Source organism: Lycium ferocissimum, unplaced genomic scaffold, assembly GCF_029784015.1.
Source record: "Lycium ferocissimum isolate CSIRO_LF1 unplaced genomic scaffold, AGI_CSIRO_Lferr_CH_V1 ctg51, whole genome shotgun sequence".
Classification (NCBI taxonomy): Eukaryota; Viridiplantae; Streptophyta; class Magnoliopsida; order Solanales; family Solanaceae; genus Lycium; species Lycium ferocissimum.
This window is the reverse complement of record NW_026725865.1, coordinates 307,660-331,242: the sequence shown is the minus strand read 5'-3', so window position 1 is coordinate 331,242 and position 23,583 is coordinate 307,660. Positions and strand designations below refer to the sequence as shown.

At 35.1% G+C, this 23,583-nt stretch overlaps 2 protein-coding genes across 3 annotated transcripts; one reads left to right on the top strand and one right to left on the bottom strand.

The window, feature by feature from the left end:
• Positions 1-1,076: 1,076 nt before the first annotated feature.
• Positions 1,077-10,960, top strand: LOC132044649 (magnesium transporter MRS2-I-like). Its single transcript, XM_059435153.1, has 11 exons — positions 1,077-1,649; positions 2,790-2,819; positions 4,305-4,455; positions 4,591-4,712; positions 6,286-6,360; positions 8,604-8,828; positions 8,951-8,995; positions 10,048-10,092; positions 10,177-10,206; positions 10,348-10,467; positions 10,581-10,960. The coding sequence occupies exons 1-11, from the start codon at positions 1,380-1,382 to the stop codon at positions 10,665-10,667; spliced, it is 1,200 nt and encodes a 399-aa protein (XP_059291136.1). The 5' UTR covers positions 1,077-1,379; the 3' UTR covers positions 10,668-10,960.
• A 1,843-nt stretch (positions 10,961-12,803) lies between these two features.
• On the bottom strand, positions 12,804-20,395 carry LOC132044714 (phosphatidate cytidylyltransferase 1). 2 transcript variants are annotated; one of them, XM_059435220.1, is made up of 12 exons: positions 20,217-20,395; positions 19,633-19,886; positions 17,384-17,535; positions 17,034-17,175; positions 16,348-16,504; positions 16,017-16,064; positions 15,842-15,928; positions 14,782-14,910; positions 14,622-14,678; positions 13,587-13,670; positions 13,385-13,509; positions 12,804-13,233 (listed from the first exon to the last, which is right to left on the bottom strand). In XM_059435220.1, the coding sequence occupies exons 1-11, from the start codon at positions 20,289-20,291 to the stop codon at positions 13,420-13,422; spliced, it is 1,275 nt and encodes a 424-aa protein (XP_059291203.1). In that variant the 5' UTR covers positions 20,292-20,395; the 3' UTR covers positions 12,804-13,233; positions 13,385-13,419. The 2 variants fall into 2 exon arrangements, with proteins under 2 accessions (XP_059291203.1, XP_059291202.1); XM_059435219.1 differs by having other exon boundaries at positions 12,804-13,509.
• Between the last annotated feature and the right edge of the window lie 3,188 nt (positions 20,396-23,583).

The window sequence follows — 23,583 nt, the reverse complement described above, 5'->3', positions numbered from 1 at the left end:
TCAATAATACATTTAATTTGAAATGAAACACTAGTGTAATTAATTTGAAACTTATCCTAATTTGACCTCATCCAACTATTGATTACTCCTATTATTTATTGAGTATACTGATTAAAAATAGCAAAAATGATCCCTTATGTTTGGGATAAGCTCAAAATGCTCCCTTAAATATATTACTATGCAGTTTTGCTCGCTAAATTCGTCTAAAGAAGAACTTTTGATATCTGTTTAGTAATTTTGGTTGTTAAATTTTATTGGCACTGTCAAAAAAATATTTATCCAGAAAAACAGGAACGTCCCATCAAATATCAGATATTGCAATACTAAAAATTGTGTCAAACACAAAAAATAAATAAGAAAGTGATAAAAGCTATACCGGATTTTTATTCAAGGGGTTCGAAAAAAAGCTAAATATAAAAAATAACGTTGTTGATGGGAATCAAACCTACGATGCTAGAGACAATTTTGAACACCGTAGATCACTTGAGCTAACCTTTTACATATGTTCAGGGTGTTCAAAAGTTAATATATATGCATAAATACAGAAAATCTACCTTATACACTGTATTTTTTTGCAGAGGGTGTTCGGGTGAACACACTCACCTCTACTTAAATCCGCCCCTGCACACGATTATCACTTAATTATTATGATTAAATGATATTTATTCTCACTACAAACTCTTTAACACTAAGATTAAGGCCCCATTTGTCCGTAGATATAAAAAAAAAAAATCACTTTTTTTTTGAAATTTTGAAGTTGGAGTTGTGTTTAGCCATAGTTTTTGAAATTATAATTTTTGGTGAAATGAAACTGTAAAAAAGTGAAAAAAAATTGAAAAATAAGTTTTTTGAGTTTTTGGTATTCCAAAATCTGTTTGTATTAGAATTCTACGAACTACGATTAAAAAAAAAGTGAAAAAAAATTTCGAAATAAAGTGAATAATTCTTATGGCCAAACAGGGGCTAAATGTGAGCAAATAAAGTATTTATTCTACAAAACTGTGGTCCCAAATGAAATACAAGTCGGGCCCATGTTGGCCATCATATAACAACTTTTAACCCCCAAAAAACAAAACGAATTTCAAATAGTAACCAAAAAACGAATAATTTCACTAAAAACTCAAAATAAAGCTTCCTTCTTCAATCTAAATACAAAAAATTCTCCACAAAATCTGTGCATATATATATATAGAAATGTGATCCTTATAGATTTCCCTTTTGCCCCAAAAACCCTAATCAGTTCATTTAATTAGGGTTTAAATTTTCTCCAATTCAATTTTTCTGTACAGAAATATTTACATAAACATACAAATTAAAAAACAAAATTGATAATATATGTTTTCAATTAAGTTTTATTTTGGTAATGGTTGTTGTTATTGATGATGATGAGGGGTCGAGAAGTGGTACCGGTAATGGATCCGGGTACGGGTACGGGTACGGGTACGGTCGGGTTGAAGAAAAAGGGAACCGGGTCAAGGAGTTGGTTATTAGTAGATGATTCGGGTCAGGAAACGGTTTTAGATGTTGATAAATATGAGATTATGCATCGCGTGCAAATACACGCGCGTGATTTGAGGATTATTGATCCGTTATTATCTTATCCTTCTACTATTATGGGACGTGAAAGAGCTATTGTTCTCAATTTAGAGGTAGTTTGATTGATTTTTTATCATATTGTATTGTATCGTACTGTATTGTTTTGATGAATACAAGGTTTGGATAGATTGTATCGTTTGCTGTTGTTACACAAGTGTCACACATCAGGGTAAATGATAAAATAGTTTGTTTTTTTTTTTTAATGACATGGGAACTCGTAGCCGCTACCCTTAGGTTGCGCACAGGGTAAACATCTCCTGTAATAGTTCGCAAACCACACGGGGAGAGGTAAGCTGCATGGCAAGCCCGTCTTTGCGGCTTTGAGCTCAACCCAGAAGGCAATAGTATTATTATTAGATAAAATAGTTTTTTTTTTTTTTTTTAATGACATGGGAACCCGTAGCCACTACCCTTCGGGCGTGCATAGGGTAAAACTCAGCTCCTGTGCAATAGCTCGCAAACCACACAGGAGAGGTAACTCGCACTAGGCAAGCCCTGTGCTGCGACGAGCTCAACCCAGAAGGTAATAGTATTATTATTAGATAAAATCTTGAGCCAAGGGTCTTGTTTGCTTGACATTTTGTTTTTGACTTTAATTTGCAAGGGTCTTGTTGACTGATCATTGCATTTTTTGTTCTATTGTTGAGTGTTGGACCCCACTTGTGGGATTACACAGGATATGTTGTTGTTAGAATGAGATAGGTCGAAATGGAGCAAAATGAATATTGAGAATCCATAAAGCAGTCCTCAATTAGGAATTTGCACTTTGTGTTTGGAGATAATATGCTAAATTTTTTGAATTTTATTACTTTTTTTTTTCCTGTAAATTTTATTGCGGCTTTTGCCAGTTTGCTTTTTCAATTGACAGTTTAGTTTTACTATCATTTGCAAGTGTCTTGTTCACTGATCATTGCATTTTTTGTTCTATTGTTGAGTTTTGGAATGAGACTGGTCGAAATGGAGCAAAAAGAATATTAAGAATTCATAAAACCGTCCCCCAATGTGCACTATGTGTTTGGAGATAATGTGCTAAATGTTTGAATAATTTTCCCTTTTTTTCTCCTGTAAATAATTATAGCTGCTTTTCACAGTTTGCTTTTTTGTTTGAAAGTTTATTTTTTACTTTCATTTTTCATTTTCGAGTGTTTTGTTTACTGATCATTGTATTTTTTGTTTGATTGTGTTAAGGGCAGCATATCAAGGCTATTATTACATCTGAAGAGGTAATTTATGTTCTTTTTTTTTTTTTTTTGCAGAAGCATCTTGTTTTCTGCCTTTTTCTTTTACAAAGTAATTTTAACTTCTGTTAATTGTATGTATGGAGTCTATGGGACTACATTTTGTTGTACTTTCAAAGGCAGGATGCAGTCAACTGTGTTCTTGCTAATTCACTTTGAGGTTTAACTACTTTAGTATACTATCAATGCTTAATTATAGGGTGTGCCAACAGTTTCACTCTATTAAGGCGATAGTATGTGTTGTGTGTTGAAAAATCTTATGATTGAGTTTCATCAGTTGAAATTAGGAGTTAAGACTACAATTGCAAGGGTAGAAAGACTGGATTTGACAACTTGTGTATCATCTTTTATTGTCTAGATGGCAGAACTCACTTTTATTTTTCTGTGAAGTCAAAAAATGCTACCATGTCCTTTTTCCTCTTGGAGCCCGTTCGGATCTATGGAGCCCGTTCGGATCTAAACATACTTTGAACGGAGTGATTTCATATTAGTTTTTATTCAGGTCTTGTTCAATCCAGGGAAGATAGGAACTGAGGTTTTTATTTTTGTTTTGCATCTGAGAGGATGTTGACTAAGCTTATAAGCTGGTCAAACTGATTTATAAGTACTTTTTGACTTATTTACGCATTTGGTAAACACCTAACCTATGGCTTTTCCTCTTATAAGCCAAAGTCAGCCAACTTATGGCTTTTCCTCTTATAAGCACTTTTGGTTTGACCAAGTTTTTTACTATTTTATCCTTAACATTTTTTCTAATTCTCAAAATACCTTTTCCAAAATAAAACCTTATCTTTCTCTTCACTCGTATTTATCATTCAAATTTTCTTTACAAGGATACTTCTAGATCTATAATTTTTTGTGAAACATTAAATTAGTCATTTTAACAAATGAACAACTTATCAACACTTCTTTACCAAACACATTAGCTTCGTATTATCAGTCTTAGCACTACTATCCAAACACGTAACCGTTTTTTTCATAAAATCAGTTTCAACACTTAAAAATACTTTCCACTATTTAAAGTTTATCAACTATTTACGATCAGCTAACCCAAACAAACTGGCTCTTAATCTAGATTTATCTGGATCCCAAGTAGGATTAGAATTCCTGCTGTTACCATATTCTTTTGAATTCAAGTCAAGAGGAATGAGTACAATGCCCTTTATTTTTTGCCACATGAGCCAGATATCATTTGGAATAAACAAAAGTAATCTTTGTAATTAGACAAGATGAGTCAGATTCGGTCCTACCATTCTGATTTGACCCAATTCCCTTGGCTCCCATGTTTTTTTATTTTTGTTGAGGAGAAAGAGTACATACGTCTTTACTATTGTTGGGTCATTGAAATTCCATGTGGGCAGTTTGATCTTGTTATTGTGGATATTCACATCAACTTGTACACACTGAGCAACTTTTGTTTATAAGATCAGCCCCACATATATGACCATTTCTTAATTTTCTATTGGACAGATTCTTCTTCGAGATCCATCAGACGAAAATGTTACTCCTGTTGTTGAGGAACTTAGAAGGCGACTGAAACCAATGGATGGAAATCGTGAAGACCAGAGAGAGGAAAAAGATTCAAATGTTCAGCATGATATTGAAACAACTGAAGAAGATGGTTTTCCTCTTATCATGTTCAATTTTCTGTACTTGTGAATTTCTCTCACATCGGATTTTTTATCTCATTTTTGGATATTGCTCGCTCTCTTTTAGTGAGTATGCTGATCTTTTTCTTGTGCCAAACACAATGCAGAGTCTCCATTTGAATTCCGAGCTCTAGAGGTTGCTTTGGAAGCCATCTGCAGTTTCCTTGCTGCTCGCACATTAGAATTGGAAACTGCTGTTTACCCTGCTTTAGATATGCTAACATCAAAGGTGTGTATATGAAATTTTAATCTGTGTAGTGCTCACATTGCTATATTTGCATCATAAGTATGCTAAAGGATATAGCACTTCCATCATTAGGGGGAAAAAAAACTTCTGCAAACATGCTTATCTTTCCTTTTTTCCTCGTTTACCCTGAATTTCCGGTTATATGTCAATTGATGACTCGCAATCCTTAACTGTTCCCTGCACGCACACTAACACATAGTTGCTGCAGTTACTGTTTCTTTTCTACATAATGCTTTGTTATGCTTTCTTTTATATTTTGCAATGACTTTTTTACTTTTGTTAATTCGTGACTGATCTTCTTTGAAATGCCTTTTCTTGAGCCGAGGGTCTATCAGAAATAGCCTCTCTACCTCCCAAGGTAGAGGTAAGGTCTGCATACACTCTACCCTCCCTAGACCCCACTTGTGGGAATATACTGGGTATGATGTTGTTGTTGTTCTGTGTGTATGCTGGAAACCTTCTATCTCAACTACTGCCTCCGGTTCAAAATTAGTGTCCACTTAGCCTTTTTCACACCCCTTATGTAAGTGGAGACTCATTTTGAACCAAAATAAAAAGGCTAAGTGGACACTTATTTGAACCAGAGGGAGTATTATGTTTTTTGTTTGTTTACCTGAACTAAGATCCTATATGTCATTCTCCACACTTCTTTTTTTTCCCAATTGCTTTTGGCCATTGTTATCTTCTCAAGGAAATGAAACACCATAAAATTCAACGAGTAATTGTAAGGCAAAGAAAAATTAAAATATATTTGGGTAAAAGTGTTGGACTATCTCTATGCCAGATAATACTTTGTTATTAACAGTAAATAATTCCTTAACGGTAGTTCCTTTTTATAAACAGTAGTACTTGCAGTTTTGTTTTCCTTTAAAATGAAAATTCCTTGCCATATTAAATACTGTTTGGACTCTCCTTTACTGCTTTTCCGATGAGGAAGCTTGAACTATGCCCAAAAAAGGTTTCGTCGCTTTTTACCTTTTCCCCTAGTGTTAATTTTAGAATGAGTACCCTTCATGCGCATGTTATATCACAGAAAACTTTTGATGGTATCTGGAGTAAAATTTGGTCATATTTGCTTCTTAAAGGATAACGGACAGATGTCAGTTAGTACAGGCCATACTCACTCAGCACAACTGTTGGGCGTTTTACGCATTCTCTCTCTCTCTCTCTCTCTCTCTCTCTCTGTATATATATATATATATATATATGTAGAGAGAGAGAGACCTCTCCCTCTACATGTCTATTTCAATGAAAGGTGTTTCCCAAAAACTTACAGAAAAAGCTCTTTCTCCTTCAAATATTGTTTCCTATTGGAAGAATGCATATGATTTTTTACATATAAAAAAGGAAGAATGTATACTGTTTTCTTAGTTTGCTGGTCTATTTTGTGTCTTTTGGCATCTTGGACATTGTGTCCGTTTCCTGATTCTCACCCATAATGTGCTGCATGCACCTAAATGTGCATTTCTTTGTATCTTCAATCCTTAGAAGGTTGATTGCTAGAATTTTATCTGTCCTTCATGGGGTAACTTCTCCAAAATAATTTATAATGCAGATTAGTAGCCGTAATCTGGATAGAGTGCGGAAATTAAAGAGTCAAATGACACGGTTGACTGCTCGTGTACAAAAGGTTAGAACCTATTAATTAAGTTACATTGACAACTTTCTTATTTATGTTTTCATTTTTATTAGTCTGTTCTAACAGGCTGAATAACATGTAAATCCTTTGAACCTTTCCTCTTCAGATTGTTGAGGATATTTTGTTGAAAGAGGCATGTTTTGTGATATAGCTTTATTTCATTAAAAATGTCTCTTCATGATCACTGAATCCAGCCTTCATGTCGTTTAGAAGTGTCAAAATGGGCGTGTTGAGCTGAATTTATGTGATCAATCTTCATGAACAATTATAAAGCCTCCTTTTCGCATCCGTGGAAATCTACATCAAATTCTTTGCCGAATCTTGTTATTGTTGGATCACTTAAAAGACACGTCCTCTCACATGCCAAAACATATGAGCCCTCAAAGATACTATATTGTACATCTTTGGAGCAACCGACATGTCCCATCCCATCGCTGTATCCTTGAGCCCCTCCCCTGACATCGTACTGGCCTTAAGCGATCGCTGGTTCAAAGCCTTTTCGTTGCGGCCTTCACCGGAGCTGAATCTCACCCGCACTTCACATCATATTTGAATCGAAAAAGTCATTCCTTTATTCTCCACCTTTACCACCTTCGGGATTAAGTCCCCATTCCCTTTCACCTTCAGTCTTGCTCAGATGGCTTCTGAGCTATGTTTCTTCTTCAGTTTGAATCCAACCTCCATAGTAATCTCTTACTTCCTTGAAAACTTTATGGGACCATAATTGTAGCGGGAGACCTACGAGCCTGATCCAAACATGATTGGTGCCTGCAGTTTTTGAGAGAGAGCCCACCGTCGGCGACAACCATTGAGGATGAAACTTGTGACATTTTCAATTCCACTTCCCTTTTAGAACATGGTCTGCAGTTGTCTTCAATGAGAATTCGAAGAGGAAGGGTTTTGCCCCATCTCATAAATGTTAACACTCGGTGTGCCTGCTTCCAAGTGCTACTAGCCCAACGATCCCAAGTGGTGAAGGCTACCCCCCATGCTCCTAGAAAGAAGTGCGTTTTGGGAATTATTGATTCCTCCAGAAATGCTGATGATACCACCTTTCTCCTGAACTGTGGCCTCATTCATTTCTCTGGGAGTCCATTTATTCCTTGTGACTGTGTCTGAGACTCTGAGTAGAGGATTCCTTCCACTGTATTCCTGGGAACACTTTGTAACTGCCTTCTGGGCTTTGATATTAATGAAGTGAGGTTTTAAGTGCAGTATCCATCTACCCCGCATTAAATGGCATTTACGGGATAATAATGACCGGTCTTCTCTTACCTCGCGCCTTACATGCTTATAATACTTATATAGATGCCCATGATTGCTGTAGTTTCTCGAGGCAGCCCCGTGCACCAAGCTCCCGCTATGCTCGGGGTCCAGGGAAGGGCCGGACCACAAGGGTCTATTGTACGCAGCCTTACCCTGCATTTCTGCAAGAGGTGATTGTTGTAGCTTCTCGAGCAGAAGAATTCTGAGAATTGATCTTGGAACTTGCATCTTCTTACTGAGTTTCCCTTCACCTTCGAGGCTTCCTCTAGTGGATAGCATAATCACACCGTCATTTTCTGGCTGAAAAAGGTTCTTCTGATCATGTTCCTTGTCAAAAAAAGTTGTTCTGATCATGTTTTGATCTCGTTCAGTCCAGTTTACCATACCTCTGCTCTTGATTCATTTCTACTAACATCTTATTATTTGTGACCTAAGGTAAAAAAAATCGCATTGTCATCCATCTCGACTAAGTTAGTCCTTCAGTGTTTGAAGAATACAACTAGAAGGTGCCTGGGAGCATATTGGGTTTTATCTTGAGCATTTTGTTCTTGCCATATCTTTGTTTTGTTTCTTGAATCAGAAAAGTAAGGACCTGAGCAAAATGGCCACCAACACTTGGAATACAGTTCCAACAGGCACTTAATGGACTGATGGGATAGAAAAAAATCTTAGAATTTGTAAGGCAGAAAGGAAAATGTAATTAGCCTTAATTATATGTCTATTTCCTTACTTTGTATAGCAGACAGAACCCTGTACATGATGTAACTGGCCTCCTTCAGTTGCTCAATTCACTAGACAGCTTACATAGAGCTCTTTTGATATCATAAATCTTATCTTATCCCAAAAAAACACAGGAGAATATATCAGCTGTGTAATACCAATGCTCCCACCTGCCCTTGCTCCATCTTTTGTCAGCTATGCACTGAACAGTCATCAACTCATTATGTTTGCTTCTTTATGTATTGCAGGTGAGAGATGAGCTTGAGCAACTTCTGGATGATGATGATGACATGGCTGACCTTTATTTGTCCAGAAAATTGGCTGGTGCATCACCTGTAAGTGGATCAGGTGCAGCCAGTTGGTTTCTTGCCTCACCTACCATTGGCTCAAAGATATCTAGGGCTAGTAGAGCAAGTATTGCAACAGTTCGGGGGGATGAGAATGATGTTGAAGAGCTTGAAATGTTATTGGAGGTAAACTTCTTCTGATGCCATCATTGGTTATACCTAAGAGAAAGAAAAGTTAAAAAAAAAAAAAAAAAAAAGAATGCTTCTATTGAGTCACACTTACAAGGAAGTGGTTCTCTTTCTCGCAGGCTTACTTCATGCAAATTGATGGCACATTTAATAAACTAACTACGGTAAGCAAGTTTTGCCCTCTTTAGCTTTAGTGATGTGAAGTGGGATAATTTAAGCTGGCAAAGCCTTTTAGAACCTTTGCTGCATGTATGTTTTTGTGGAGTTTTAAGTCTGACAGCCTCTTTAAATTTGGTCAATGTGCCTCTATAGTAGAGATATCATATTATTGCTTTAGATGGCTGTAAGAGTCTTAAGTTGTATGCTTGGCTTTGAAGTTCCTTGACAATTGAATAGCGGACTTGGGCAAATAGTCCAGTTCTTCACCAATCCCCTTTCCCCACAAAAAAAAAAATCATCTTGATTTTTCTAGCTTTTCTCTTGGATAATATATGTGTGTGTTTGATTATCGGGCCTTGAGTGATTTGGCTCTTCCTTACAATTCCAATCTGTGGTGCTTTTTTTTTTTTTTTTTTTTTTGGTTGCGTATCTTGTTGATTAATATTTGACAGATCCCCTTGATTGAAAAAAAAAAAAAACTTTACAAATCCATCCCAATAATTCACTTTGGCACAAAAGTAAATTTGTTTCCTTTTACCCCTCTTCTCAATGCTCTTCAATTGTCAATACTGGTGGTCATTGTTTTTTAATGGACAGGGAGCAACCAAGTCTGCTTATGCTTACATATATATATATTCCTTCTATCTGAACCCGAATTGTTATTGCTTTCTTTTACGTTTTCTTTCATGCCTCTTTAGTCTTGAAGATACAGAAAATCAGGTCAAATTTTGAAAAATGAAGTAATTTTGAGTTGGTTGCAAATAGGGATGAGGCCTTCCATCGTCGAGTAATGGGATGTCATTGTGGACCAGTCTTTGTTGCTTTCATTGAATCCATTCGTTCAACAAAATGACTTGCCCTTCGGTTTCCTTTACTTACTAGCATGTGCACCTTTTGTTCCAAATGATGGCCTTTCTGACATGACTATTAGATGGGTGGAAATGCACTGATCTTTTAGTTTTTGTTCGTTGGGACTTTTTAGTTACGAGTGACATGTTGAATGCATTTTTATTTTTTTTTCATTTTCCAGTTAATATTTGTGTATTTTAATTTGCAGCTACGAGAATATATTGAAAACACAGAAGATTACATAAACATTCAGGTAGTTGAAATGGCAAGATAGTTTTCTTTTTGATATGGTTCATCTGAATGGGTTATGATGTAAAACTTATGTTTCTTATTTCAGCTGGACAATCATCGAAATCAGCTCATTCAGGTGCTCTTCATTGGCATATGTTAATCGCATACCTTATGTTTTACTATCATTTTTGTTTCCTACTGTGTTATTGACAATCTCGTTGAAACTCACGATGAGAGTTGTCTCTATGTTCATGGGCTTTTGTCATGTTGGCTGCAGTTAGAACTCTTTCTCAGTTCAGGAACCGTGTGTTTGTCTATCTACTCTTTGATTGCTGCAATTTTTGGGATGAACATCCCATATTCTTGGAATCATGAACATGGCTACATGTTTAAATGGGTAAGTTCGACAGTTCTTAGTGCTGACCAGCTATAACATTGTTGTCCGAGTGCCATACCTTTAGGGGAAAACACACTAGCTATTTGGTTGATGGTTGGTTTAATGCTGTGCAGGTGGTAATCGGTAGTGGCATCTTTTGTGCCGTGTTTTTCATATTTATAATCTCTTACGCTCGCTTCAAAGGGCTTGTTGGTTCGTGAATTCTACTATCGAGTTAAGACAGATCCGATGGCAAGCAAAAGCTTTTGCCAAAGTCTAGAACACAATGAAGATACATTTGATGGCTATCTGGTAAGGGACCATATGGCAAATCCAACGCTGTGAATGACCATAATTTTTGCAGTCATAACAGTTCCTCACTCTTTTCAACAAAACAAGTTTGAGATATCTAATGCAGGGCTTACCTTATCTTATTCCAGTTATAATTGATAATGTCAATCGCAGCCAAAAGGTGTAATGAAGATTTTTTTTAAAAGAAAATACTGTTAATCCAGTTATGCTTTGGCAATTTTTTCGCAGTGTTTTCTAAAAGTAAAGAAAATACTCCCTCCGGTCCAAAATAATTGAGGATTTAGCCTCTAAAAGTTGATCCAAAATAATAGAGGTTTTAGTCTATCAAGAAGATATTTTATTCTTTTTTCAAATTTACCCTCGACACATTCTTAATTTAATGAACAGATTTAATGCTTGTTATAATTTCAAATTCCCTCTCAATTAATGGTACTTTAGTCAATACACTAAGTGAATTCCTTAATTCATGTGCGCAACTCTAAAACCTCAATTATTTTGGACCGGAGGGAGTAGTTGCTTTCCAACTACTTTACTGGTTCCTAACTTGCATGAAGGATGAGTAAATCCCTAAGCTTCTCAAGATCCATAGCTTATTTCATTTTGAAGGCCAAATATAAAGCACTGGGTCTATTTTGATGGTTACCATTGCTAACGACTACCTTCTGAATTTTCACTTGTAATGAACTGTCTTTTTGTTTCTTATCTTAATTTGAGATGTCAAAATCTATCTACTATTAGTCCAACGCAAAATTATGTAGCAATATTCAAGTTGGTTTCTTCTTATCTCGAGATAGAATGCAAATCTTAATGAAAGGACAATTTGTTCTATGTTCCTAATTCTACTTAAATTTGGTTATCATTAAGGGAAAAGGGTCAAAAATACCCCTCTACTTTGGAAAAAGGGCTAAAAATATCTTCTGAACTTATTTTGGGTCAAAAATACCCCTCTCATCCTTAAAGTTTTCAAATATACCTTTGTCTTGATGGAAATTATCCTTCAAAATTACGCGAAATCATTTTTTAAAACTCGCTCCATCATTTAAATTCGACCCAATTAAATAATAATTCATAAGATCCCCTAATTCCCTCAAACTTCAAACCTACGTATTGGGGGAATAAGGGGATCTTATGGGTTATTATTTAGTTAGGTCGGATTTAAATGATGAAGCGGGTTTAAAAAATAATTTCTGGTTATTTTGGGGATAATTTTCGTCAAGACAAGGGTATATTTGAAAACGTTAAAGATGGGAGGGGATATTTTTGACCCAAAATAAATTTGGAGAATATTTTTAGCCCTTTTTTCAAAGTAGAGGGGTATTTTTGACCCTTTTCCCTATCATTAATCCCATTTAAGAAAAATCCAAGGATTAATACTCTTTTCTTCACTTTAGAGGGTCATTTGGTTCAAGGTCTTGCATTGCCTGAAAAATAGCATTTGGATAGTTACGCGATAAATAACATATATAGTGATTGAATAAAAATAATGCATAGATTGTTACACCAAAAAGATAATGCATGGATTGTAGTAAAGGATTGTCTATTGAATGATACTTTTACCTTGAGACACTAGTGTCATGACACATTGTTAATACACATTATTATTTCACAATCTCTCATAATATAATCTCGTTATCAGACTCCATTGATTACACAGTTTGAAACTAAAAAAGCTAAATACAACAAAACAATACACCCAATGCGATCCCACAAGTAGGATCTGGAAAGGGTAAAATGTATGCAGACCTTACCTTACCTTACCTTACCTCTATGGGATTGAGAGGGCGTTTCCGATAGACTCTCAACTCGAAACTAAAAGCTAAATATTGCAATAATTATCCAAAGATAATAGCAGCAAGACAATGCATAGATTATCACACAAAAAAAGTATATGCATGGATTGTAGTAAGGGATTGTCTATTCAAAGATGCTTTTATCTTTAGATGCTACTGTATACACATCACTATTTCACAAAAAAAAGTAACGCTCGCTTGGCTTTTTATTGGACTCCATAAATTGCACAGCGACTGATACTAAAAACCAGACACTGCACTACAAATGCAAAGATTATATCAGTAACAAACTGCTTACAACACATTGAACAAAGTCCAGCTCGAGAAATGTGGAACTGTTTTACATAAATTAGTAGCAATTCCACAAGAAGCAAACATCAAATACACGATGATACTATGTAAAAACTGCCAATTACACCAGACTCCTGTCAATAATCAAGGAAATTTTACCATGACTCGACTCGAGTCTAACAAGCATTGTATTTCTTCTGTCAAAGCTAACTTTAAAACGTCATAGTAGATGACTATTAAAATGCTGACTCTTCCCCTTTCGAATGATTCAGTGCTCTCTTCAACCGACGAGTTTGGCCTTGTAATTCCTCATGAAAACCAGATCAATTAGGTATGGATTGACTCACTTAACCAATTGGCACAGGAATTTTGAAAAATGATGCTTCATCATGCCCTATTATTTGGGGAAGATAGAGATTCACTGAACTATCGGAACATCTAAACGGAAAAAGAAGAGGGAGAAGCACTGTACAGCTCACGAAAAAGTCAAGGCCAGTGGGAAATGCTAAATTCTGAGGGAAAAAACAAAAAGAGAGAACATATACAGGATATTCTTATCTGAAGGCTACATCAATCATACTCAAGATTCTCCAAATGTCTTCTCCTGGATGATCTGCCCAAGTTTCGTGTACACAGCTAGCTGCTCCTCGAATGTGAGGTTCAGTATTATCTACACCATAGCACAAGAACATCAATCATCACTAAAAGTTGTATTTCATCAAGATTTTATCAACTCGAGAAACATACCTGATCCAAGATCATCTCAATTGACAAGTTTTGTGGCACAACAAAGGACTGATGATAGATATATGCAAAAACAGCCATCACCATCTGCAGAAACATAACTCGTTATGAAAAAAGATTCACGATCTCGACCATTCAGATTAGAACTACAAAGTACTACTGCTCAGTGAGGGAAAGGTGAAGCACAAGAAAGAATACCAGTCTCTGAAAATAATAATTCTAGTAAGCAATGTAAAGAGTAGAAATCAGTATGCAACATTTCTTTGGCTGTCCCTGCTAAATTATTATGCGTGTGAGGAAGGGTAAGAACCTTCTGTCAACTTCACCCTTGAAGTGTCAGTTCTTTCATATTTAGATATAGGGATAGATCCATTACGGGATCCACACCAACATGTTTTATTGTTAAGAGGGGAATTACGCCGACTACGCTGAGGCTTTTCTACTGTTCAACACATAATGAGTCTACACCAGCTTCCATATAAAGATAAAATGTAAAAGAGGAAGTGATCTCTGCTAGCAATTACACCCCTTCCAAGAGGAGGTTCAGCATCATAATGAAAGCAACTTGACACTAGATTTTACGATTTCTTATATCAGCCAGGAACTCAGGATATTAAATCACAAACTAATAATTAGGAGGATTTTTCTCATAGACTATCCTAATGCTCACATAATCGAACAAGTGGAAATCAGAAAAAAAAAAATTAAAAATATTACTGCAAGAATTGAAAATTCATCAAGTGTATTAAATAAATTATCAATTTTTCAAATGTAATAGTTCAGGAAGATGATAGGAATGGAAGCCAAGCAACTTTCATCTTTGGATCCATCAAAGCTAAAATTGTATGATTCCAAGATTTGTAACCCTTTTTCATGGACAGAACTAAGTTTTTCCTGAATTAATTCATGAAGTTACAGCAAGAGAATACATGGAAGACAATTTTATAGCTCAGACATGCAGTGTACCAAAAAGGATTCTTAAATATTCAATAGGACCAGTTCATACAAAAGTTCAGGACCCGTATTTAATTTAGTTACCTGACAATCCATTCTATCAGTCATACCGCCATGTCCGGGTATACTATCACCAAAATCCTGCAGTGAATTGAACAAGATAAACCATATTATTCAGTAAGGTAATAGTAAAGGACCTAGTAAGGCATCTAGAAATTAAGATAAAAAATAGTGAATGTTTTACCTTGATCTTGAAGGCTCTCTTAAAGCCACTGGCAAAAAAACCTCCAAAAGGAGCTATAATAGATGCAAACAAGCCAAGCAATAAAGCATGCCATTGTACAGGCAAAACAGCAATCTCTCTCGACAGAAACTGCAGAAATAAGAATCAAAGATAACTTCAGTTTATTTATGCATCTGGCAGCAAAAGAGCTACATTTCTCATGCAGTATGAATCACTTGATAATCTCAAGTATACTATTAGAAGAATCAAAATTATACCAATCGCAGCGATAGGTCTAAGGAGCGGTAGAGGTAGGCCGAGGAAGAATTGGGGAGAGGTGATTATACATGAAATGGCTCATCTTCAGCTCACCGAAGACATAACCCTAGATAGAAAAGCATGGAGGTCGAGGACTAGGGTTGAGGGTCAGTAGGTAGTCGAGCGATTTCTCTCTTTCCTGTGGGAGAGTATCGTTCTAGCTTAGAGCACCTTGTTTGCTCCCTCTTATACTTATCAGTACCATTTTTAGTATTCTATTACTATTGCTTTTTCTATTACTTGGGTTATCTTTACTATATTTGTTGTCGGAACTTTCTTTCCACAGTATTTTCACCATAGCTTTTACTTTGCATTTGTCAAACCTGTTTTTGAAAACACTTCTCTTGAGCCAAGGGTCTATCAGAAACATCCTCTCTACCTCACACAAGATAGGGGTAAGGTCTGCGTACACACTACCCTCCTCAGACCCCACTTGTGGGATCACACTGGGTATGTTGTTGTTGTTGTAAATTCCAAAATAAGGTATAACATATGTATATATGTAAGTGTACGGGCGGATACACACGTAATCACACACACATCTTATCACAAATTCATATCTATTTCCTACAACAAATTCACCAGGAAAAAGAAGAAGAAAAAGGTGAATGTCCCCTTAAAGAGTAACAGAGGTGAGCAAAGCAAACGTATGCTAAAGCTATGACTAAAAGAAAAGCTTCTGTAATAGAACAGGGCTGTATCAGTATTGACAACAGTACACAAAAATGCAACTTTAAGTTTCTAGGGCTGACAGAGAAGTTACCCATGCAGGAAACCATTCTGGCAAAGTAAAATACTCTGGTTTAAACAGTGGGCCAGGATCACAATCAAGCCAACCAGTTGATAGGTCCTGCATCACAAAATATGGAACTTAGGCTTCAAGACTGAGCAGCAAGTCTACCAATCCAATTGGGAGACACTTTGCCAGAAAATATTACCTTCCTAGGACATGTCAGCCACTGGAAACGACCAAACATATTCGCAAGCTGCAAAAACAACAAACAATGATTAGAAAATCTACATAAGACAACCATATATCCTTCTCATAAACAGTTCAGAAGAAAAATCCTCTAGTGTATTGCTATAAACATACATAAAACTATAAAAGCAACAATGCAATTTAAGCCTAGGAATTTAGATGAGCCTGTCTTGAGAAGGTGGCATAATCACATAAGAGTAGGATTAAAAAAAAAAATAGCACCATTATGCCAACGTTCCAAACTGAAAGAATGACCAATGTACTGTACTATTGCATGTAATAACAGTTACCAGAAAGGCAGAGATAATGGTTGTAATAGATGCTCCAATGAAGCCTTCCCAAGTTTTCTTGGGGGACAATTTGATCAAAGGAGTTCGTCCAAAGAAGAATCCGAAAAAATAAGCAGCTATATCATTGATCACAATGAGCGAAGCTGGAAGCAGGAACCTGCATTAAAATGAACCTGTGTTTGAAGTTCTATATCTATATTTAAGTTAACAAAAAAGGAAAAAGAAAAAGATAAAACGAAGAAGGGGAGTAATACAAACATGGGCGATGTGTAAAGCAAATTTAGAACCAAAAAAAAAAAATGTATGCTCCCCAAGAACTAAAAGGTGCCCGCCAAGCATTTCTACTAGATATATCCACCAAGAGGAAAAGGACTAAAACTTGAAGCTGGGATACAATTACTAGTTTCCGAAACAAATTTAAATCTCCAAAATGAACTAGAGAGAGAAGAGCCGGTATGCTAGGGTAGTTATGATAGGTTATTTTAGCCAGTGAAAACAGCATTTTCCTTCTCTATTTGTGGCGGATATAATAGCAACTACACCTCCATCTCAAGCAAGTTGGATCGGTTATATGAATCCTCACTATCCATGTCGTTGCATTTAAGTTCATCTCAAACCAATATTACCTAAGGTAGCTGAAGGAAGAAAAATAATCCGTAACATCTATGAAACTAAAGGCGCCTTACCAGAAAATTCCCTCAAAAATATTGGCAACAGTGAAAGCGGATTGCGTAAACACCACAATAAGAATCATATGCGTCCATGCATACTGGCTAAATTGATACTTGTACATCTTCTTCTTCAGTGTTAGAATGAACCACATGAAACCTGATTTCAAAGGAGAGGGAACACTTCAGTAAAATTTCTCAAGCAATCAGCAGATAGTACATGTACTGTGACAACCCAAGGCTTGAAAAACGGAACACAGGGAATACCGAACAACTTGTTATTTTACGTCTTGGATATTGTCAAATTGCGAAATGCTTTCGACGTTGAAATACTACATGAAAGGACATGCTTAACAGATAGAACAAACCTGCGATATAGAAGAAATAACACGTGACCATGTGATACTTAACAAATTTGCTGACAAGCTTGTATAGGACCTTGTCTAAAGTAACCGTGTTGACAAGCCTCTGGCTTAGCATGCGGCCATATACGAACAGCATTGCTGTGAAGAAAAAGTGCCTGGAAAAAGTAGGAATTTAACAAAGTCAGAAAGTACTAGTCGAGAAAACCATGATATCATGCCAATATGATAATTAGTGCCAAGCTTCAGGATAGAGTCAGCTACAATATGCAACTGTATGTCACATCACATGTTATGGCACTCAACATTTGCAACTATAAGCCGCCCGAAATGGTGCAAAGTAGCAGCGCACCTGCCTGTTTAATCTTCAGAGACTGATGATTATGAGGTATCATCGTGTGAGATAGGCAGTATGCATCCGTCGGCAAAAGTAGTCCTAGTTCCACAGGAAAATCTGATAGCTAACCAAAACTAACAACTAAGACCTCATAGCAACAACTCTCCTTCTCCCTGAATGGCCAAAATTTACACATACAGATGCAAAACCAAAACCCTCCTCATTACAGTATGTGAGACTCTAACCCCATAAGGCTCGGACAAAGGCTCCTAAATCCATCCTGAGCCCTTTATTCCACCTCTCATCTCCAATCCTCGATCAAACCTGTGTTCCCTGGTCTCTATAAAACGGGGGTGTTTCCTTCACCTACCGTATCTATCGGCTTGGCTTCGTCCCAAACCAAGGAGGCATTCTAGACGATGCATGCGTATAAGAAGATCAACGGCTACATGAGCTAAAAGACTACGACTACAAGATCGGCCGGAAGCAACTCGCTTCTATTCTCATTGAGATTGGGTACAGATGGGAAATCTATATTTAGCCAACTTTTTGTAAACAATATGTTCTAGAGGATTGTTGACGAAGGTTTAGAATGCCCCACTAATTGATCAAGGGCTCAAGGCAGTGGTAGAGGTATAGGGCTTGGCATAAACATTTGCTTGATCTGGGATCAGATACTTCTTTTTTTGTTTACATATACAAACAAAAAAGCAAAAAATATGAGGCCTAGTTCTTTTAGTTGTTGTTTGAAATTTGAATACACATACAAGTTTACGTTATCGTCCATCTCAATTCAAGTGCCTTCTTTTTGTTCAGGTTGCTACAAAATTTGAAAGTTATCGTTCTTAAATAGAAGTGGTTTAATTAATTTTAACATTTCTAAGAAGTTGAATCTTTTTCTTTTTGATACAAAAGTATCTCATGTTACCTCTATTTTTTTCTAATAACTCATATTACTTCTTTTATAGTAAAATATTTATACAACATTGAGAGCATACGAGGAACTCTATGTTTAGTTAGTCAATGTCACTTTCCTCTTGTAATCACATTGCACCAACACTTTCCTCTTGTAATTACATTTTATACAGGAATTTGACTGTAATCGCCTTGCACCAATATTGTATATTAAAGTGTGTGACCAACTCATCTAAAAGTGTAGTTGTTAGAGAGCACACTTTTATTTACTTAATTATATGTTCAACAAATCCCCTCACGTGCAGGCTTGATTTTTCATGAGCCAAACATGTGAAAGTTTTTTTTTTTTTTTTTTTTTTTTTTATAATGGTAGCTATGAGAATTGAACGTGTGACCTCTGTCTACTTTAATATTATGTTAAAGTAGGTAACCAACTCATCTAGAAGTTTAAACTGTTAGAGAGAGCACACTTTTATTTAATTAGTTATAGCTTCCACATTGTAATTTATGCACATTTAACAACAGTTATTTTAACATATCCACCAAAAAAGTAGAACCGGACACCATATGCTCTATTTAATGAAACATCAAAAGGCTCGACGTAGATAATTGGTATTCATAGCATTTTTTAGATATTTTCATATAAATAGAGGAAGGATTCTGTTGCACCTTAGAGTAGCTAATGCCTCTAAACAATTCTTATTCTTAAAGCAGAGACTCTAATACTTGCATGGCTCAAACTTATGCCATACATTTGAATAAAGAAAAAGCAGGTATATTCAGATCCAAAAGATTCTACATAGTTACCCTGTCTTACCCACACTATATACTTCAGTTTCCAGCAAATATATTAAGAAAGTGAAATTTTTAATCAAAAGTTGGATACGACATGAACCAACCCCCTGTGAGATCTCCCAAAAGAAGTAGAATATGCACACGTGATATGGCACATATAAGATGAGAAAGTAAGAAGACAAGTTCATGTAAAACTGATTTTACTCACCAATTCAATAGCCTGAAACCAGGAAGTTGTCGGTCTTCATGCGCTCTTCTAAGTAGATTGAACAACTCTTTTGCCATAAAGATTTGGATAACAACTACCATGGCCCAAATATAAAGATGACCCATGTAAATGATGAACGCAAAGCCTCCAATCATCCACACAGATGAATATGCACGGATAAGCATTGATTTGTACTTGGACCGATCATTAACAAGCAAATGGTTTCCATTTGCTCTGGCAACTTCTGGAGGAACCTGTAAGTTCGGGAAGAGGACGATGAATATCAAGAAAATTCAGTAATTAAGTGGAGAAAAATAAAGGGGCAGGCCCATTATCTACAAAGTTCAAAACTAAAAAAGACAGAGGATTTCTCGGTTATCAAGAAAAATATTACAGTACAAAATAAAATATTCCAATCCCAAAAAGGTGGCACTAAACCAATCTCAAATTCATTTACTTATCTTTCCATTGATTAATGTACTTGTTCATTCCTAAACAAATTAACAAAAACTCATAGAGTAAAAAAAAAAAAATATAAATAGCTCAAGCCATTAATAGAACAAACATAAAAAAGGTCAAGTCACCTCATTTGATCCTCTACGACGACGAACTCGTCCTGAAGGTGTTCCTGGGGCACTGGAATTGTTATCGTTGTGCATACTTTCTTTATCAAGTCCTTACCCCACTAGTAGTTCAACTTACAAAAAGCACATGAATCCCTAAAACAACCTGAATATAAAGAAATCATAAAAAAGCTAAAGCAGTTGGAAAATGTCAATGAATTCAACATAAAATAGATTATAAGACAAAATAATTAAAACCTTTTTTATTTAGACTTTCTACAAGGCTAATTCTAACCATGTAAGTATTAGATAAGCAGTTAGAAAAGGTCAATAATTCAACAAGACAAATAAAATATTACACAATAAGTTTAAACCAATTACATTTAGACAATCTATAAGGCTAATTCTTATCATATAAAGTACTATTAAATAAACAATTCAACTAGTGTGATAAGGTCAATGAATTCAAGTCCAACAACAAATAAATATGAGCATCAGACAAAATAATTACTCCCTCTGTCCAAATTTATGTGATACACTTTCCTTTTTAGTAGACTGATACATTTCTATATTTAAAAATAATTTCACTTAAAACTTCTCCTTCTACCCTTAATGAAATGATTTACAACCACACAAATATCTACGACTTATTTTAGACCACAAGTTTCAAAAACCATCCTTTATTTCTTACGAAACAAAACAGAAAAAAAAAAAAAAAACAATTTAAACAGTTTACACAATGATATTTAACCCAAAAAAATGTGGAAAAAAACTAGATTTTCTACTTCTACTCTCTCTCTCTATAAGGGTAATTCTAATCATATACTTGTAAGTATATTAAATAAACAAAGCTGCCAATACAAATAAGAATTGAATAATTCCAATTTTGTTGTATACATAATGGTGCAAAGGCATGTAATTACAATTAGTGCAAAAAGGAGTTACAATATTTCAAAATTCAAGTTATTTTTTCGGAACTCGAAAAACTCCAAAAAGTTATTTTCACAATTTTCACTCCAAATCATTTAAAAAAAAAAATCAAAAACAACTCCTATTTATATTCACGTCCAAATTTCACAATTCTTATGTTCAAAAGCCCACTTACTAGTCCAAATTAAAGCTAAAATAGTTAATAAACCCTAATTAAACAAACTATAAGCACTGTGATGCAGAACAAAAAACTGAATCTTACAAAACAAAACAGAAAAGGAAAAAAAAAAAAAACAATTTAAACAGTTTACACATTAATTTTATTAAAAAAAAAAATGTGACAAAAATTAGGTATTTTGCTTAATTAAGGAGAGAAAGAGATCGAACCTAATTGAGAGAGGGAAGTTTGTTGTTTGAGTGAAGGAATGAGGGAAACACCACTGGCTCTATTTGGCTGCACTTGGATGTCAATTAGTGGTGGTATATATATTATATATTATTAATAAGCAAATGATATTAACTTTCAGAAGAAAAATACTAGAATTATTAAAACCACCCAAGTTATATATGGTGTATTTATAAATAAATAACAAATTATCCAATATTCTCATATTATAATATTAATACTCCCTCTTTTTGTCGTTTTTCAAGAGTCAAATAAGAAAATTTCTTACCGCGATTTATTTATATGCCCTTTAAATATTTTAAATTGTTAATTATTGTGACTTATAGTACTTTTTATTTGTCTCTAAATGTGTAGATTAATTTACAAAAAAAAAAAAAAAAAAAAACATAAAGATTGTATGTCCGAATTCACGGTCAAAATAAAGGAGCTTGAATTTTACAAAAAACGTAAAGATCCGAATTCACGGTCAAAACAAAGAATCTCGTCTCTTGAAATCCAAATGGTACCACTTAGATTGGGATGGAGGGAGTAATAACTACGGGAATTGAGGGCTTATTCGAAATTTAGCAATTTTATTTCACCTTAAACTTTTGATCTAACATTATTTCTAGTGTTAGAATAAAATGTCATTTTTGTCCTTAATCCTTACTTGAGCTTATTACCTTAATAAAAATTAAGGGGTAAATATAAACCTTTTTTGTATCCAAAAGTGTGGCCTCAACTAACGAGTATCCAAGAGTATGGTCTAACAGCCAACAAAATGTATTGAGAATCATGAGATCTCAGGTGTAAATCCTAGTGGAGGCACAAATATTAGGTGATTTCTTTTCATTTGTCCAAACTTTAGTGAATGAAGTTACTCGACATTCGTCACTAGAGGGAGATAGTAGGCAACTCGGGGAATTAGTTGAAGTGTGCAAGCTGGCCCAGATGTTATGATTATAAAAAAGAAATGGACATGTTTCTTGAAAAATTTGGACACGTAGCACCTATTTCAAAGTGGAGCTTTGAATGACAAGAACAAATACGAGATGATTTGCTAACAATGAAGGTATGAATTGACCAAAAGTGTAACAGATAATAAAATTGAGCAATTACGAATAATACATGACACATTTTTTTGTTACTTCTATATTACTTGTTTTAAAAGATTATCATGTCATATATTGCTTCTTGTCATTTTTTTAATATTAACCGATAGCTTTCATTCTACGCCGGAAAATTGATTATGTTGATCCATTATGCGTTCCTCTTATTGTGTGCCTATATTTTACCACTATTATATTACTTTATTCTCTTCCTTTTTTTTTTTAATTCGTGTCGAGGGGCAAAGTACCATGCTTTTCACATTGAATTGCTTTATTGGGAAGCTTTATGATGATTTATTAGATGGCAATGGTATCTGACTTTTTTCATGGTTATAGTAAAGCTAAGCATAAGAGAAAGTAACTTTATTTAGTCCAAGCTATAGTCTAGTGGTAAAAATGTAGAGCATAATATATATGTTATGGGTTCGAATCATGTTATGGATAAAAAATTCTGATATTTAAGTGAAAAATAATTACAACAACAAACAACATATTAAGTGTAATTCCATGAGTGGAGCCTGAAAGTGAAAAATGAATTTATCATCTATCGAGTTTCGACTCACTTTCAAGAATTTCTTGTCATAAGAAAAGGTGACTTTAATTCAAATGTGTTTGACATAACTTATATTTTCATAAAGGGAATCCCTTTTATAAATTGAGTGAGTGCATTTCACGCTCAAAAGATTCTTATATCACTTTAAGATTGTGCTTTCCCACAAATCACATCTTTACATTAGATTCTTTTTGGCTAATACACACCACAAAACCATTTGTCCCAAAGCTAAATAGTTACTTTCGACTGGATTATGAAGCAAAATTCTGCATTTAGGGCCTGTTTGGAAAGCCACCCAGTTAATTGGAATTGGGTGTAATTACGCGATTTAGCGCAGTTTTTGACAAGTAATTACAGTTAAGTGGGAATTAGGTGTAATGAGAGGGTGTAATTACAGTCTCCAATTCTCGG